Source organism: Pocillopora verrucosa, chromosome 14 (genome assembly GCF_036669915.1).
Source record: "Pocillopora verrucosa isolate sample1 chromosome 14, ASM3666991v2, whole genome shotgun sequence".
NCBI lineage: Eukaryota > Metazoa > Cnidaria > Anthozoa > Scleractinia > Pocilloporidae > Pocillopora > Pocillopora verrucosa.
The window spans coordinates 13,927,476-13,946,009 of record NC_089325.1 but is presented as its reverse complement, the minus strand read 5'-3'; the positions used below and the strand labels follow the sequence as shown (position 1 = coordinate 13,946,009).

The window sequence follows — 18,534 nt, the reverse complement described above, 5'->3', positions numbered from 1 at the left end:
ACCCCCTTTAATCATACTCTTAAACTACCCTTGTAAAGCCTTTATACGGGCTCAAGTGGCCCATGGGGCTGATGCTTAACTCCGGTTTTCTTAGCGGAAGAGGCTAGGAGTATTGCTACTTCTCCCTGGATGGGATGCTAGTCAATCTCAGGGTTACCCCCAGCACATTTGCTGGTATCCATTTGTACACCTGGATGAAGAGAAGCACTGTGAGAGTAAAGTGTCTTGCCTAAGAACACAACACAATGACTCCGGCCAGGGCTCGCACCCGGACCACCCGATCCGGAGTCGAGCGCACTAACCATGAGGCCACCGTGCCTCCACAAAACTACCCTTGTATGAGGGTAAAATTTACTGCATGGCGGTTTCGAAGGAGAATGGAATCGAAAAGAAAAGAAAAGGAAGAAAAAGTTATATCGCAGGATAACCTGAGAAGAAAAGCACAAGTGATTCACCGTACCTTCCCAGATGGTATTAGGACACCTCGAAGAGCATCCAGGGCCACAGAGGTTCCTTGACCTATGGGTTCTTTCAAACGGGGTTGAAGATCAAATAAAGCGATAGAAGAACACACAAGCTCGGAGAAGTGATGAAGAAGCATGAGACGATTTCTCAAAGCCCCCAAGGGGATATGCTGTAGATGGTTAAATTCCATAGGAACTTCCTTTGGAAGGCGGCCGGCATTGGCGGGTTTCGTAGTGGACCAGGCGATCGTATGAGCAGAACCACAAGCAACCCGGTTTGTCTGTTTTCCCTACATAGAGACAAATGGACGGTATCAAATTAATCCTTTCTCTGTATAATATTCTTACACCTTCTTAGCTCGCAAAATCTCAGAAGAGCCACCTCAAAGGCTCAAAGGCAAACAAGAAATGGAAGGCAAGGAAACTGTTTTGAACGCACTTGAACAATCGTGTTGATCAGTCCACGGCTTCAAGCTATGGCAAAGAATGAATAGAACATTCCCGAAAATAGCTTTTGTTTTGTGTTTGCAGTTTGCGCCACTTTTGGGCTTCCAGTAACCCAATAGACCTCCCAAAGGATCATTACAGTAGACTGACTAAGACATTTTACAGTCGACTTACCTGTAGAGCTGTTACCAAGCGCGGTCTCTGAATGGCATTGGTTGATCCATCTCCCAGCTGACCTTCGTCATTATCACCCCACGTGTAGACTTCTCCCGTGTCCGTGCATGCCACGCAGTGCAGCGAACCCGTTGCTATAGCAACTACTTTCTTGTTTTGCAGGGCTGCTACTCTCTTGGGACGTCTCACATGATCATCTGAGCCATGCCCAAGACGGTAATAGTCACCTTTACCCCTAAGTATCAAAATATTAATTCAAAATCATACAAATTGTGGCTCTGTTGGAACAGATCTTCCACAATTTTCCTGATACAACCCTAGAATATATTTGTCCACAAGTTTGCCATGTTGCCCGCGTTTCGACTTCTTTCATTCAATTCAAAGGAATAATGGATACATCTGCTTGTTCTGTTGATCAGCCTAGCTAAAAAAACGGGGAAAAGGGCAGTAGGAATCCATAGCCTTGGGTTTATCAGAGAATGCAAACATGCAAACAGACATGCAGTGAATTCCTAGCTCTCTGAATTACAGGCCAAGATCGTGTGATTAAAAATGTCCAGTTTACTGTTAGCTTGTCCGAGATTGGGCACAATAAAACGACCAATGACTCCTCTGAATCTGTTTGCTACTCTTACAAACACTTCTACCTTTGACAACTTGCAATGTTATGGACACTTACCATGTGTAAACAGCACCAGACTTTGTCAGAGCCACAGAGAACTGTGATCCACACTCAACTTTACACACGCCAGCTCGCATCAGCGCCTCTACCTTCATCGGGATCTTACAGCCGTCACTACCTCCCCGACCTAGCTTTCCGTAATCTCCGTCACCCCAGGACCACACACAGTCGTTATCAGTAAGACACAGTGTCTGCGCATCACCGCTTCCGCATGCTACGTCTATGACACGTTGGCCACGTAACGCTTCCACTAGTTTCGGTAGCAGCTGGTCATCGCTGTCACCATGGCCAAGCCGTCCGTAACGGCCCTTGCCCCAAGTGTACAGCTCCCCAGAGGTTGTGATGCAGGCGCTGTGTGAGCCACCGCAAGCAATGTCAACGATAGATTTGCCACGCAGGGCTTCTATGACTCGAGGGCGATCACATGAGCTGTAAAAATATAACGCATGGCATAAGAATAAGATCAATTGGAGAAGAACTGTGCTCAGCTCTGATTGACTGATTTACAGCTTACCCTGTAAATGCAGTTGAGTGAGACTGAAGACTGAAGACTGAAGACTGAAGACTGAAAGGACTTATGCGAGAGTGAGTCACGGAGGATGACTGAGGTACCGAACCGAGTTGTATTATTTATCGACCGACTGGGGGAAAGAAGGGGTTGAAGGATTATTTTTGGGAGGGGGGGGGGGGGGCGGGAAATAACATGGATTTTAGAAGGACCGGAGAGGGATCGGTCGTCGCAACAGAGTACAAAGGGGGGGAATACTGAAAACTGACTGCCAATGGGAGAGGATCATAAGAATACTACAGAGCCCTATGGGGGGATCAGGTACATTTTATTGAGACACATTTGAAGCATTTGCAAGGTCCCTCAAACTTGACGAGTCTCTGACACTCGATTTGAGCTGCCAAAGTTGTTGCTGGTAGCTTACCTCTAAGGTGCTGAAAGTCGAAACGTCGCCATCCTCATCGAAAGCGTCTATATCGTGGGGAAACGATTATACCTCACTAATGCATTCGCCGCGATGAATGACCGCAATTTTTTTTTTTTTTAAAATCAATAATGACTTCCGAATGTTTTTTCTAAGAGAAATACTCACTTCCGATTACCATGTCCAAGTTTCCCGTCGTCCCCTTCTCCCCAAGAGTACACGTCACCGTCTTGGGAAAGAGCCATAGCGTGTTTTCCCCCAGAATGCACAGAAACCTTCTTAATGACCACGTGCTGGAGCGATTCGATAAGTCGCACTGACGTTACCGTTTCTGTTCCACCGAGACCAAGACGCCCACCATGACCGTATCCTGTCGCATAGACCTATACGAATACAAACGATATCAAAATAAATACAGGCAGTTGCTCTGCCTCTTGACTTTGATGCAGCGGTTCTGACAGAACCGCCCAATTCTGCCAAACCCGCGCAATAACGCACAATAACAAAAATTCTACAAAATCTGGCGGAAACTAAAAATCATTATGTAACATTTTTAACAGTACAGGCACTCCTTTTGATTATTTAAGATTACTAGCAAAATTTAAAACCGTCCTCAGATCATTTACTTCGATAATTTATTTAAAAAAAAGCACGTGGGAACAATCAGAGACAAAAACGAAGCACACATATAGAATACTCATCAAACCTTTCCCTCTGCTGTCACGGCAAACAGAGTCTGTTCACCTCCAACAATCTGCACAGGCCGGATAGCACTGAGTGCTTCACATGGTTGAGGGAACTTGACTTTGCCACCTTCAATACCACCCAGCTGTCCACGGTGGTTATGACCCCAACCGTAAATAGTTCCACTGCCGCCCCAGGTAACCGTCCAATCAGATGGTCGCCTGATTACAATAAAAATAAATCAAAGAGTAATTGGACAGAGGCGCAAACTTCTCAGAAAATTCTACAAGAAAAAAAAAAAGAAAGAAAGAAACCCTAAAATACAACGTTGAAACGAAGGTTCCTTTGTTTTCCGAGGAGAAGTAAATTTTTTCGACGAAATTGTCGAATTAAGAAAAACTCACTTGAGGGAATACCTCATGAATGTTGGCCCTAGTTCAGAATTTCAAGAGTCTAGGTTCTAGTTACGGGCGTAAACATGTGTCTAGGTTCTAATAACGTACTAGTAACCTACGGGCCAGGAGCTGCTCAAACACTAGCGCTCATAATTCTGCCACGGCTGTCTAGCGCCTTCACGCCGGAATGTTACAACCCGATTAAACACCGAGATTGTCAAAGAAGACCTTAAATTGTCTTGAAGGTTTCACTCACTTGGATGGTTGTTTGGTTACTTGGTCCCATATTTTTTCGCCCGAAAAGCAGTTGAAGAGGTGAGAAAAAACGAAGGTACAAAACGGGCAGGAAAATCAGATTTGCATCCTCTCTATTCCCTCCCTTCCACCTTCCTTTGCAACTTTCTTACACAACGTCTACACAATGTCAGTATCTGAGCAACTGCACACCTTCCCCTCCCCTAACCCAACATTAGCACTAACTTTTTATCGGTTGACTGTCATTGGGTTAGAGGAGGGGGTAGGTGTACAGTTCATCAGATACTGACATTGATGCCTGGCATAGATGAATCACACTCACTGATTGAGCCACAAAAGCAACTGTTCGTCGTGTTCCTTTTTAAACACCTTATGATCATTGTACTCTACTATACAGTCCTGAGTTGTTTCCAGCACCATTTCTGTTATTTTCTCTCCCACTTCCGTCAAGAAGTCATACGGCAAGGGTGACCTTAATTCCAGTGAAGACGCCACCCGAGAGGCCATGCAAAAGCGTCGAAACCAGGCCCACTCGTGCCCATCGGCACAACATGGTAAAAAGTCTAGGGTAAGATCACATGCAAAGGCCACAAGAACCTACGATTGACCAAACAAGAAAGAAATAGAAGAAGAAATGAGTAAAAAGAAAAAAATTATAATGGCATGAAATACAGAATGAAAACAATAGAAAGAACGGGAAAGAAAAATAATTGAAAGCGTGTATTCCGTTTCAGTCTTCTCCCAGTGAGTTAATCCATCCATTTTTTTGAGCTAAGCGTTTTTTGTTTGATGTTCTCCTCCTTGAAATTGCATTTCATTCTATGAGAAGCTGGTCACTACTGGAGCTGTTTACAACTAACTGTACGTGACAAAACTCTTTTGACGCAAACCCATGCCAGAAATATTTCGTACCGAACATTTTAAGCAAAGCTTAGCACGCGCAGGAGAGAAGCCTGAAAGAGAAATCCAGGCTTCGACATGATTCGAACCCATGCCTCCCCATATTAGTTGGGCGCTACTAACAACTGAGCTGAGAAGCCACATGTTGGGAGCGAAGTCAAATTTAAGGAGCTCCTCTCTACTTTGGAGGAAACAGACACAACTTGTAATAAGGTAAATTTCATTAGACTTGCGGATTAAAAACGAAGTACAGTACAGATCGTCTCAGGTGTGCTGCAATTGAAGCATTTGCAAAAAAATGAAGCCTCAAAACGAAATTAATCCTTTACACCCTAACATCATTACGCATATTCTCCACACTGTTCTCATACATTTCTTAAGGTGTCACAAGGAGAATTTCTTTAACAATCAAGAGCTTCTTTAGTTGGTGATCATTTCCTTTATTCTCATGACCTTAACGTATGATTCAGATGTGATATTGTAGGGAGAAAGTTGATGCTAGTCTCTCTTAGAGACTACACCTGCAATGCAATACTCACTTTAAAGAAGTCGCTGTGAAAAAGGTGCTTTCCACCTCGAACTAGTGGTTCTTCGTATTCATATTGTCTTCTTAACGTGTCTGGAAGACCTCGCACAAGCTTTCCTAAAGCCGAGGAGGCGATGCCCTTAGGAAAAAAAAAACAAAGATGAGGTTAGCTAAAACAAGTCTCGTCATAATAAACCAAATTACTAATTATCGTTTCACCCTCTGTATTCTCTTAAGTATGTAACTACAAAAGTTTCACTAATTCCTTTCCGATTGTCTGTAGTTCAAGTAAGCAGCTTTGAGGAAAACTGGCACTCTACCAGCTAAACTGGATGCAAACAAATGACCATCTATTCACTTGAAAACGCACGAAGAATTCACGCAAATCACTACATAAAACACCACCTAATTATAAAAGCTGTCCTAGCACAACTCTAGACCATTGATAAACCAATCTGGACAGAATCTGAAAACAAGTCTAGTGTTCATTGTTCAAAAAACAAAAGCAAAGCTTACCGCGCTCATTCGCTGGTTACCAGTGTTCTTCATTTGGACAATAGGTTGGTCGTACATCAGATTGTAACCAAACAGGGCAGGAACATCAATGACCGGACCTACTTCTGACATAAGAAGTTTTCTTAAGCGATGCAGAGCCCACGTTCTTTGACCAGCTGAGAGAGTGTTCAGTTGAGCGCATGCGGATAAAGATGCGGCTAGGCGAGGAATTTGAGCCTTTTCTCCTAGTGTTTCTAGTTTGAAGTCTGTAAATGGGTAAACAAGGACACAACTTTCAATGCCGCTTCCTAGGACAAAATATTAGAATTCCGTCCGTCTTTTTGTCTGTCCGCCTGTCTGTCTATCTGTCTGTCTGTCTTTCCATCTTTCTAGATGATTTAGTTTTAACCTGAGTTAAAATTGATGATGGATCACCTTAAAAATGTTTCTGATCTGAGTTTTCGCGCGTTAGCCCCTCGTCAGAGTGAAAGGGTTAACACTCGAATCGTCAGCTTAAAGTAATAGTTACGGCGGCCGATTTTCATAATCAACCCTGTTAATAAAACCAAATGATCTTGTTGTACTCTGTGGCAGCACCACAGTTTCTTTTAAAACCTACATTCTTCACTTCCATCTATCTGTCCGTTTGTCTGACTGACTGCCTGTTTCATTGTCAACAACGCGGCTAAATGTCTGCGCAAGTGCGAACTTTGGAGAGGCTACTAGGTGGTGGGCTTTAAAGATGGCATAGGCAAGTTGTCTTCTAAACAACCAGACAGCCGAGTTAGTCGCGGTTTTTAAAAACCGTATAACGTATACGGGAAAGCTCAAAACAACAATAAATGAATCAGTAGGAGACCCACGATTAAATAAGCCTTGTGTACGAAAAGTCTCGATTTTTCCATTTCCTTACCTTTCTTTCCTTTAACAAATTTACATGAACGTTTCCATGATTTTTTTACGCATATGTTTGTCTGGCAGCTTTTGTTTCTAACGTTTTCCAATGAAATTTCAAGTGGGAAATTAGCGTGCGGCCGGTAAAATTGGACCCCCTTGCGCATGCCTTACGTTTGACCGCTGTGTTCTCTATGTCTGTCTCTCTACCTCACTACTGTCTTACAAAACCAACTCTAACTGTTTATTCTTTCCTTACCCAGGAGACAGCGCACCAAGTCTATAGACGGTCTCGACTGTAGCGCTCTGTCTGATAACACGTCGCAAGGCGCCGCGGCCGGGGGAATAGGGTACACCGTAAACTTCCAGCCCCATCCATTCACTGAGCTGTCACTCATAAATTTCCAACGCAGTTCGTCACCACTCATGCGTAACTCGCTCGACCAATCGGACCACTCGCGTCCAGAACGGACCGAGACTACCCGACCAGTACTATCCATGATGGTAAGGGGATCATGCCTACCATATAACAAAAATAAATCATACTTGGTCATGCATACGTCAACTATTTAAAATAGTGCGTAAACATATTGCAATAAAAGACAAAAGGACCTAAACAATTTACAGTGGGTTTGTGATGCATAAAGGTTACCAACCTCTTTACACTCTCATGTCTATTTGGACTGAAACTGTTTTAGTGTGTGCACGTAAGGAAAATTAGAGGGACCTATGGCAAACTTCGACGGCGACGGTGATGAAGATGCGGCTGACTAAAAGATCTAACGAGCAGAACAGCACGTGCTCAGCACATGCGCTTTAAACTGTGTTCCTTTCTTAGCTGTACTCTGCAAAACAACAACGTGAAATCACCAGACTTTTGCATGGTCTGAGAACGGATACCCGACAGCGAAATATTTTAGTTTCTATTTGGAAATCAAAGCTCCTCAAATAGTTATGATAAAGTTGAGATTTGGCGCCTTAAGGGACGGTAAACACATCTAGCTATTCGCTTAAATTCTAATGAGAAGTATAAATTCATTCTTCAACTGCCGTGTTCCTCGAAGTTACCCTCCTGAATGCTCAAGGTCCCTTATTACGACGTACACACACTATGTCTCTCACACGCCAAACATCCCACGTGGCCTTTCACAAATTTGTTTAAGACGACTAACAATTTGCCTCAATCAATATATATCTCTTTGACGTCACTGCCAAACGAGTGAGAAAAACTGACCCAGTATCAGCAGTCATGCATTAACGCCAAAACCAACCTTCTCTCTGTGGAACACTGTTTGTCAAACTCCACCCTCAGCCCCTCCGCTCCTGGTATCTTGACCACTCCTGAGGTATTAGTATCATCAATATATGGATGACTACTCTCTTGTACCACCGGTTGGAAGCCGCTGTGGACACTGCTGTTATCCGTGGCAACATCCTCGAGTTCAGAGATGCATAATTCCAGAAGCATGGACGCAATCTAGACAGAAATACAATATGTCTCAGCTAAGATATGAGTTTGTTATTTTTTACATTCATCATTATTATTATCACTTTATAAGCATCACAATTAACATTGTCATTATCAATCAGTATCGTTTTATTAGCATCATAATTATCATAACCATCATAAATACAAACAAACAAACGGAAGTTTAGGCCCGTGTTCAAGACAAAAAGATCTCGTAACAGTTTTATCACTTTTAATGCCCTTTAAGCCTAAACTATTTCATTAGAATTTTCTATTTACCTGACGTATTTTATTTATAAACGTAACAGATACACACACAAGTTTTCATATGAACTTGCTCTAAGCCACTGATGGTTCTTTCTAAAGTTCTTACTGACATTATCTTTTATTATAATCGAGTAATTCAATTTTTTAATTGCAAAGCCAAAGCGATTATAAATCAACTATTTATCTTTATCTCTTATCTCCCAAATATCATTAACATCATCTTTACTGTTATCGACATTATTATTATCATTCAACGCATTTTTTAATGTTGAGCCTTACGCACTTTACAATTTTTATTCGGGGATTGTCGATCCTTTTATTTTCATTCATTAATGAAGTTGAGTTTTTTTGTCATTAAAGGGCTATTATGTTTATATGATAAGCAAAATAATATATGATCGCTTGTATATAAGAAATTTCTCTTCTCGTGTTCAACTCGACATCTCACTCGTTCGCTGCGCTCACTCGTGAGCTATCGAGTTAAACACTCGAACAGAAATTCTATATCTACTTATGCTCATGTATTATTCTCTATTTAAACAAATATCCACCAGTGGAGAATTTATTTCAAAGAGATGAAATTCGGCTTCCACAAACATTTTGAGCGCGTGTTTTTGTTTTTACTGGCAACACTCACAATTATACAACATTACTTACAGTTTTCTAAACTTCTAGCCCTAAGCAACTACTTGCAAGACGCAACGTTTTCAAAATAAAATACTTTTTGACAAATTTGTGCAAACTAACTTTAGATTGTCAACGTCTAGAATATTTGTTACCAGCGTGTGAAGTGGATTCATCTACGCTGATGATCATCTACTTACTTCTGGTTTGGTTTCAGCCAACGCCCTCAGCACCCCTGACAACACTTCTTTGCCATTTTCACCGGCTCTATCTGCAACAGCAAGTTTCAATAGCTCCACAAGAAGCCGAGAGTCATCATGTCCCAGACTGGTAGTGAATTCACCAAACTCTTCGATAAAAGACGTCCGAGAAACACCTCCACTTACTACTTCAGGCAACGCAATGTCGTCGATAGACATTTCCGAAACAGAAGCTAGAGATACCGCTTCTTCATCGTCTGCTTCTACCGACGTGGGATCGCCCCGAATAAGAGAATGAGGATCCAAAAGGGCGCGTACCACTGCATCACGTGAGTAGATAATTTGGAGAGCAGTTAAGATGTGGCCTAACGCTTGCTGTCGTTCATAATTTGAATTGAGCGAGAGCACAATTTTCGCTAAAGAAGGTCTGTGCCTGTGCTCCCCGTACTCGTTAGTTTCGGCCTCTGTGGAATTACTCTGCTCCTGAGATTCTGGACCAATATTTGACGCCCCCAGTGGATCACGGGACGCGGGGAACATCACAGGTTCGTGCGCTACCGGTGCCGGGAAGTCCGACTCGGCCCAGGCCATGCTGTGCGAGGAGCCACAAGCTACACGAGTAATTTTGAATTCATCCAGACCTTGGACTAACTGTGGGCGGCGATTGACAGTGGTTGTGCCATTGCCCTGTTGGCCATGATCGTTGTCGCCCCAGGCGAAAACCTTCAGATCGGTGAAAAAGGAAATAACATCAAAAACAAACCATTCTCAAGGAAGACATTATACTAGATGCAAGCTCGAGGAAACAAGAATTCCAAACCACTCCTTGCCTACCTTGCCTTGTTCCGTCACAGCTAAGCAGTGTAACGCTCCTACAGCTACATCTACCACCTTATGACCTTTGAGTCCCTCCACAACCTGAGGCTTCCGAATATGAGAGTCATTACCATGCCCCAGGCGAAAATAGTCTCCTTTACCCCTGAAATACCGCAGATTAAGGTGTCAGTGACTATCTCTCTGCACACTCCTTTCATGATGTAGGGGATTCAACAAGTTTTAAGGTGAAAGCCATCTGTAATTAATTTCGGGAAACAAAGACGGCAAATTTGTTGGACGTTCACAGCGAATTTGGCAAGTTGTTAGCTCTTACCTGAACCCGCAAGTCATAACAATTTAGCTTCAATATTAAGCATGATGGGGGCATCATTTCACACACGGCTTATATTACAGTACATTTTTGATCTTGGGTATCCAAATATCAACTGGATCCCGTGTGGTCAAGTGTTGCCTGCTATACGTCGGGGACTGAAGTTTCTAGTCAAAACTAATACCCACTCGGCAAGAAAGTGGTGTACGTATCTGTACAGCAGACGGCGTTATAAAGCGCACGTGTAACACACGCAATATAGTTAATTTCTAGCCAAAGTTCAATAATCTTTTTTCCTCGTTTAAACCACGATATCGTGCGAGATGCACCCTTGATAACACAGAAAACTAGAATTTCAAATAACTGTTAGTTTTGCTGGGTAAATAGATGAGAAGTTTCGCTATCCTTACCAAGTCCACACTTGGCCCAGTTTTGTAAGAGCAAGAGAGAACTGGGCTCCACATAACACTTTACACACTCCCTGGCCTTTGAGCCTCTCCACCATATGAGGTACACTGCAACCCTCACTTCCGCCTCTCCCCAGCTTTCCGAAGTCTCCATCTCCCCACGACCAAACACAACCATCGTCTGTGAGTGCGAGTGTCTGAGCATCACGACTGCCACAGGCGACATCTATCGCATGAATACCGCTCAAGGCACGTACTTGTTTTGGTCTGAGTTGCGTCTGGTAGTCTCCATGCCCTAGCCGGCCGTATTCGCCCAGGCCCCAAGTGTAGAGCTCCCCAGTGGACAAGACTGCTGCACTGTGTGAGCTGCCGCAAGAGATTTCCTGAACAGACTTGGTCTTAAGGGTTTCAACCAGTTGTGGGCGGTCGAAGTTCCTAGATTATCCACACACATAACGGTTACATTAGGATCTACCATATAGATTTGCGCATCATAAGAAAACTTCAATGGTAATTAGTAGCTACTTCCAATTAAATACCTTTCAGGTGACGAGACATCAATGCAGGAAATTAGTTTAGGGATAAACTATTTCATGAGGGAAATGGGTAAATACAGATGGCGAACTCTTTAATTTGTTCTCCACAATAGGACGCTAACTTAAATTGTCATAAATCTGAGACAAAGTTGTTAAAAAAATCTGATTCCCTAGGAAGAAGCAAAACAAAACGATTTGGATCACTTATTAATGAGCCACAGTTAAATGTATGCAATATAAGATGTATGCAAGGTTAATCAATAGATGTAAAAAAAAACAAATTATAAGTCTATCAAAGATTAGGTATCTCAAGTGGGATGTATCAACGATTTAGCAAGTCTTTTAGGTTTTTGTTTTTTTAGTAAAAGAAAGAAGCAATTGAACACAAAGCTCTCAGGACTTACTAAACTGAACAGTAGATAGGCCAATCAAGAAGATTTAGTGCCCCACGACTTACATTTTGTTTCCATGTCCAAGTTTCCCATCCTCTCCCTCTCCCCACGAGAACAGCTTGCCCTCAATAGTGATGGCCATAGCATGACGACCTCCAGAATGCACCGACACCTTCTTTACTACAAACTGGCTAAGGCCTTCAATCTGTCGAGGCACTAGCACGTTGCCTGTGATGGGGCCTAGCCCTAGGCGGCCGTTGGTAGATTCACCGCACGCAAACACTTTTCCTTCTAGAGTGACAGCGAATAAACTCTTTGAGCCTCCGCTGACTTGTTGAACTTTGAGAGCAGACATCACATCAGAGAGCATTGGTATTTTTATCTAAAGATAGAAAAAGCCCTTTAGCAAAGCCAACCTGTATTGGCAGCTCTGACTAAATACGCGTTAAAAGCAGCCAGGGTGTAATTTGGACCACACATCACAGTACAACACTGACTCACAACATCTGTCGACGCAATATATCATTTACTCTTCCCAAATAACTAAGTGTCACGTCCTCTCGCAACTTGCTATAATTGTCTTTACAAATTTATAGTGAATTTGAAGGTTCTTTATCTGGCAATATTGTTTAATCTCGTTAAACGTGTACTAGATAAATAATGAAATTGTGAAGAGAATTAAAAGGTTCTTCACTTCTGGGATATGAAAGCGTTCATCCCTACAATATAGCCAAAACAAAAATCATGGTTCTTTCCAAATAATGTAAAATTCCATGGTCAATCCGAAACTGCGGTCAGCATTTACCTTGGAACCTTTCAGTCCTCCCAGCTGATCTTTATCATTAAGACCCCACACGAACATATTGACTTGCCCCTCAGGGGTAGACTCAGTTGTTGTCGGCTTCCTTCTGAGCGCTCTCCTCTGTCTGGCTGCTTCGTCCTCTTCGTCTAACGCCAGGAATGAAAAGCTTGCCGCTATGTCGTCTTCGTCTGTCTTAGTGCGAGCCGTCAGGCTAATGCCGTGAATCTTGCAATCGATACCGCTACTCTTACATTGCCGAATTCCGATTTCCAGAAAACGATATTCCTATAGAGAAAAACAATCAAATAAATTGAGGGAAGACGACAGCGATACTGATAATGATAACTATAATGACAATGGAAATTATAAACGATAACGACACAGATAACAATCACGATCAAGATAACGATCAAGATCGTATTGGTGACAGAGTAACAGTAATGATGATGCAAACTAAGTAGAAACTCACGTGTAACATAACGTTACCATTACTAAGCTAAAGAAAACAGCGGAACAAGCATGAAGAAAGCTACACTTCAGGCAAAACAAGAGAAATCAAAATCGGACACATGAGAACAAAATAACGGCCTTCACTAAGGAAGGCGTTAACTGCGTACGATAGACATGGAACTAGAAGCTTCTGATAAGATAACTGACAAATCTAGAGAGAAAAATGCATAACATACCCTCTGCACATCTTCCAGCAAAGTACACAGTGACTCAGTAGCACTGATGTGTACAGTCTTAACTTCTTTCAAAGACTGGATACTGTCGCCAGCTGATACTACCACCACGGACGGCATGTAACTACTGTCTGAAGGATCCACTGTCATGGTCAACCGCTGGATTAGCAGATCGGGATACAACTCGATTCTTATCCAGTGCTGCAAAGGGAAAAAAAAGGGAACAATGACGAGACAAGAAAATATAGAAATCTTTCATATACTTCTCTTCCTTTTCTTTCTTTTCCTTCTTCTTCTTCTTCTTCTTTTTTTTTTTTTTAATCCACATTGTACACAGGCTAAGTGGCCTACACCGCCGAAACTTATTCCAGATGTCACAGCTAAGGAAACTTAAGGTTAATGCTCCCTCTTTTGAATGGGACCCTAGTCCTTCACAGGAAACTTGCTGATACTTCTTTGTTAAGCGAGAAGCTTATAGAAAAAAGCACCTTGGCCAGCATATAAAATAACCCAGAGTAGAATTTGATCGTCGAGTCCAGCACGGATTTATACTCTGGACTTCTGCTTCGTAAGATCCTCACCTTCCCTTGTGACCCCGCTGATTGCCAATAAGATTCTGTACCGTCAATCAGTCGTCCAGCGTGAGTCTCCCGTGACGACACCATGAGACTCTTTACCACTCGGTCCCATTCTTTCACTATGTGCTCCGGTCCTCCCAAGCCACCAGACATAATTTTCTTTTTCCCTCGGCCAGACTTCCCAGCATTCACCGGGATGCTGCTTGGTTCTTCAAAGCGGTGGAAGGAATGCCGGTGGCTGCGGCGAAGTCTGAAGCATGTCTCGCAGTAGTTGAAGTTTGGACAGGTCTTACATTTAAAGCGGGAACCTTCAATGGGTTCCATGTGACAGCCATCGCACCTAATACGTAGAATAAGATCGTGCAGTTTAAATTTAAGAAAACGTGTACTGTTTAATAAATGGATTTCATGTTGCCGTAGGTCTGTATATTAAAAGATCACAGATGATGTAAAAAAAAAAAACAAAACAAAAATAAAAACGTGGCATACGAGGCGCAGCCGAGTGTATCACTGATGTTCTTACGAGAAACGTATTTACCCTTTACACTATAAAATTTGGAGAGATGGACAGGGAGTATTTGTTGAACAATCAAGAGCTTCTTTAGTTGGTGATCATTTCCCTTATTCTCCCAACAATTTACGCCTGAATCAGACATCACGGTCACGAGAATTACGGGAGTGATAACCAACTAAAGAAGCTCTTAATTGTCAAACAAGTTCTTCTCGTCCGCACCTTAGGAAATGTAAAGAGAATAGTATGAAGGATATGCATACTGTAAAGTGTTAATGATGGTGTTAATCCAACTTCTCACCTGGTGCGAGGATGAGTAGCGGGTACCACCTCCATCTCAGAAATCAGTCCAGTCCAGTTGGTTTGTTGAGGAAAGTCCACCTTGACATCTTTCCCATTAGGACTGATTGACACCACCGTGCCTACACTTCCGTGGTTAACGGATCCCCATTTGTACTTGGGTGTGGTTACGGAAGGTTTCACACGTACCCTATCACCCACTTTGATCATTTCACGTCGGGCTGAAAATAACGAAATTAGGGAAAAGGAAAAATCGAGACTATTCGAACACAACGCGTATTCAAGAGCGGGTATCCTGTTGATTTGAGCTTTATCAAAACGGATATACACTGCTAACATACCGCGACTTACTAGTTCTTGTGGCTGTTCGTAACTTGTACGAGACAACATGGCAATAACAGCCTGAAGGCAAGCCATCAAGTCATTTCAACTGTGCACGTGCGCACACATTTGACCGTTGTGTTGCACGCAACCGGCCAAAATCGATTCCCTTACGAATGTCCGACGTTTTACCACCGTGTTCCACAAAGCCACCGTGAAGCGAGTCAATGAAGAGTCACTCACATTTCTGCATCAGTTAACTGGCTTTAAAATCAAACTGTTATCTTACCAAAGGAGTCGTGACCTAACAGCTCGACGTGCACGTATCTGACCCAGTAGGTACCATTCTTTTTCTGCCAGTCTCCTTGTACGTTCAGATCGTGGAGCCCATCACGATCAAGCTGAAAGAGTTACCAATCGCACAGATCAGCGTATCAGCAGACAGAACAGATATGGGTGCATGAATGAACAGAAGGGGCGAGCACAAGCACAGAGAGAAAAACAAAAACAGGCACAAAAACAAAACAGCAGACTCACCTTTATTACCCGACCAATGTCGCCTTCGTGGACTTCCTCGTATGTCCTGCAGCATCGAACCATCATACCGACCTGGATGTTATCACGCACATACCTTGCGTAATCATCGTTGGCGGTGAAATCGCTGCGTCTCTTGAAATCAGTGGGTACAGCAATGGCCTCCCCGTCACTTAAGCTACTTTCCGAATCGGAGCTGCTTACAACATCGCTGTCGTCATCATCCACGTCAGAGGATTCCTCACTAGATGACAACTCGGGTGGCACAACACGCCGTGTTTCATCTTCTGGCACCTGTTTGGGAGATATCTCATGGCTTAGAAAAACGACGAAATATGTTCAACACTGCCATAGTGCTTACCCGTTCACATTCTAACTTCAGTACGCAAGTTTTTCGTACTGTTCGCTATACATCCCCTATGGTACTTACAAGAAAAAATTGAAGGGCACTCTAAAGCTGCTTTAGTTTGCTGTCATTTGCCTTGTTCACATGACCTTCATGTTTGATTCAGGGGTGACATTGTTAAGAGAAATAAGATATTTATCACTATCAGGGGTAAAAGGATTCACGTTGCAGGTAACCTTCTTTGTAACTACCAAAATAAGAAAACGAAAAACAATCGAATCAGCAAACCCAAACACAAACCAGGCGGTAGCCTACATGCAAATGAACAAAATAATAACAAAGAAAAAGCATTCCGAATACTTCGAATTACCACCTCGCAACTTTCTAATAAACTACCAGAAAATAGGAATTTACCTTAGTGCTTCCACTTAAAATTTCTGGCTGTAACACAAACCGGTGAAGACTTGTGAACACTAGATTGAGGGTTAATATTCCGTAGATAAATTTCTTGGTTTAAATTCGCGTTGTAGTTGGCAAAGGGAAACTCTTAAGCTATACCAACCTCGATATCAGGATGATCAATCAGCCAAGCGACAACCAATTCGGCCCGAGGTTCCTCTTCGTCCCCAAGTTCCTTCAACGCATACTCTGTCCTACTTCTGGGAAATCCCATTTCCACCAGCTGCTGGACTAACGGTGGAGCTGGCATGGGGGGTGGGGTCGGTCTTCGTGTGCGAGTCTTCTTTTTTTGTAGATGTTTTGTCTTTGGAGGTTTCTTAGAGGTGGTCTGGGGCTGAGGCTTTTCCTGCTCGGGCCGATCCACACGTTCTACCGTGGCCGGAGTAGGAGGTTCAGCTGGACGGCTGGCCTCGTTAGTGAGGAATTGACAAGCAGCGAGAGCAGCGGCCTGGAAACCAAGGAAACAAAATAAATTTGTAAATTTGGTACTTTGTTCCCCTTCCCTCTCATCCTTAATCCCCAGGTTTGACCACACACCGTTTCAAATTTCTCTCGGAAGGTCAAAGGCCTTCAAATAGCAATTAGCGACAATACATAAAAATGATAAGGATGGGGGAGGGGGGGGGGGAAATAACAAAGAACCAAATTCACAAATTTCCTACCCCTCCCTGCATCAAAATAAACTCTATTAAAAATCTCTTTTTTCCAGTCTAAATTAATTCACCTTCCTTCATCGCTATAGATACGCGTCATCTAGCAGCTGGTGGTCATATTGGTGATAGTTGCAGCCGATCACATCCACACAGATTAAAAACCAAAGTGTAGTCATTTGTTGAATACGGTGCAATTTTTTACGGCTTGTCTAAAATCTTTAGGAATTCTTGGGGATTCATATCAACATTGCGTGTGACAACAAGGTTTCAGTAATGTTTTCTATAGGCGGCTGACGATGGTGTTCTAAGCAGCTGTACCCGAAAAGGGGATGTAAGGCCAAACTCAAACACAAGAGTCTGCTCACAGGCTAACAGAGGGCGATAGGAGGTCTTAAAGGTGGGAGTAGACCGCCGGTAAAAGGCTATTATAGAAACACTTCGGCAAACACGAAAGACTAGCAACTAAGCTGTACCCACCTCTAACTCTTCCCGGTTGAAGAGTGCCTTCACAGGTGATGGTTTAATGGCTGAACACATCAAATGCTGTAAGGAGAAGGTGCTGCTGCTGTCAGAGCTGTTTGCTTGATGGTTCAGAATCTGTCTCAGGTTATCTTGCCTACTGCACAACACACGAGCAGCTTTGAGGAGTCCCAAGGTTATCTGCTGTTGTCTCAGCAGCGATGTGTCCACTTCTTGGCCTAAACAAGAATAAACCTTAGAGCTACAATCTTGAAGGTATAAGGTTCTCATTAAAACGCTAGAGTAAGGAGACTTTTGAGGCAAACCAGCCACCGGGAATCAGTATTCTCCTTTTCAGGCAGTAACCAGTAACATTTACCGCCTGTAGTACCTCTTAATACCGTTTAAAATTGCTTGGAATTCTTGAAAATTCAACAAGTAAAGGATAGCTTTACCGGTTTGAAAATGTATTTTACCTGTCATGCTTAAAATAAGAGAGAACACTGCCGGGAATTATTACATCCTTTTAACAGGAAAGTTTTCAAAACAAAACGAAACGTGTTACTTAAAATCCATCCAAGAAGTCGACGACTGAAAAAATCAAGTGTTCACACACTGAGGTATTTCCACAAACCGAAACAACTTGTTATTGAAGCAATGCAAGAAAATCAAACCTCCTGTTCTAGGGGAGAGCAGTGGTCTAACCGGAGGGCATCTTGCTGTCCCCACCCCCTCCTCTCCTGGCACTGCTGGTAGCTGAAAGTTTTCTTGGTCCGCCGTACCAGTGGTCTTTTCACCAGTGCCCGCCAGTCGCACAAGTGATGCCCAGATTCCCAGAGCTGCATCCGACATTGGAAGATTATCCACGGAAAATGGAACGACTGGCACCTAAAGAGTTTGCAATCGCTACTGGTCAAATAACAAGTCGTATCAATATTATCATAACAAACAACAACAACAACAACAACAACAACAACAACAACAACAGCATCGACGCGG

The 18,534-nt window shown here is 43.0% G+C and overlaps 1 protein-coding gene across 1 annotated transcript in view; it reads right to left on the bottom strand.

Moving 5' to 3' along the window:
* Positions 1 to 18,534, bottom strand: part of LOC131787104 (E3 ubiquitin-protein ligase HERC2) — a 44,234-nt gene that overhangs the window by 4,328 nt on the left and 21,372 nt on the right. Inside the window, 23 exon segments of the mRNA XM_066161750.1 lie at positions 461 to 754; positions 1,086 to 1,320; positions 1,765 to 2,196; positions 2,868 to 3,082; positions 3,406 to 3,604; positions 4,356 to 4,630; positions 5,473 to 5,598; positions 5,976 to 6,220; positions 7,108 to 7,367; positions 8,120 to 8,325; positions 9,408 to 10,130; positions 10,242 to 10,386; positions 10,965 to 11,396; positions 11,955 to 12,271; positions 12,695 to 12,976; positions 13,378 to 13,575; positions 13,956 to 14,292; positions 14,765 to 14,984; positions 15,374 to 15,485; positions 15,622 to 15,912; positions 16,527 to 16,871; positions 17,554 to 17,774; positions 18,210 to 18,423. Coding sequence (XP_066017847.1) covers positions 461 to 754; positions 1,086 to 1,320; positions 1,765 to 2,196; positions 2,868 to 3,082; positions 3,406 to 3,604; positions 4,356 to 4,630; positions 5,473 to 5,598; positions 5,976 to 6,220; positions 7,108 to 7,367; positions 8,120 to 8,325; positions 9,408 to 10,130; positions 10,242 to 10,386; positions 10,965 to 11,396; positions 11,955 to 12,271; positions 12,695 to 12,976; positions 13,378 to 13,575; positions 13,956 to 14,292; positions 14,765 to 14,984; positions 15,374 to 15,485; positions 15,622 to 15,912; positions 16,527 to 16,871; positions 17,554 to 17,774; positions 18,210 to 18,423 — 6,324 coding nt within the window.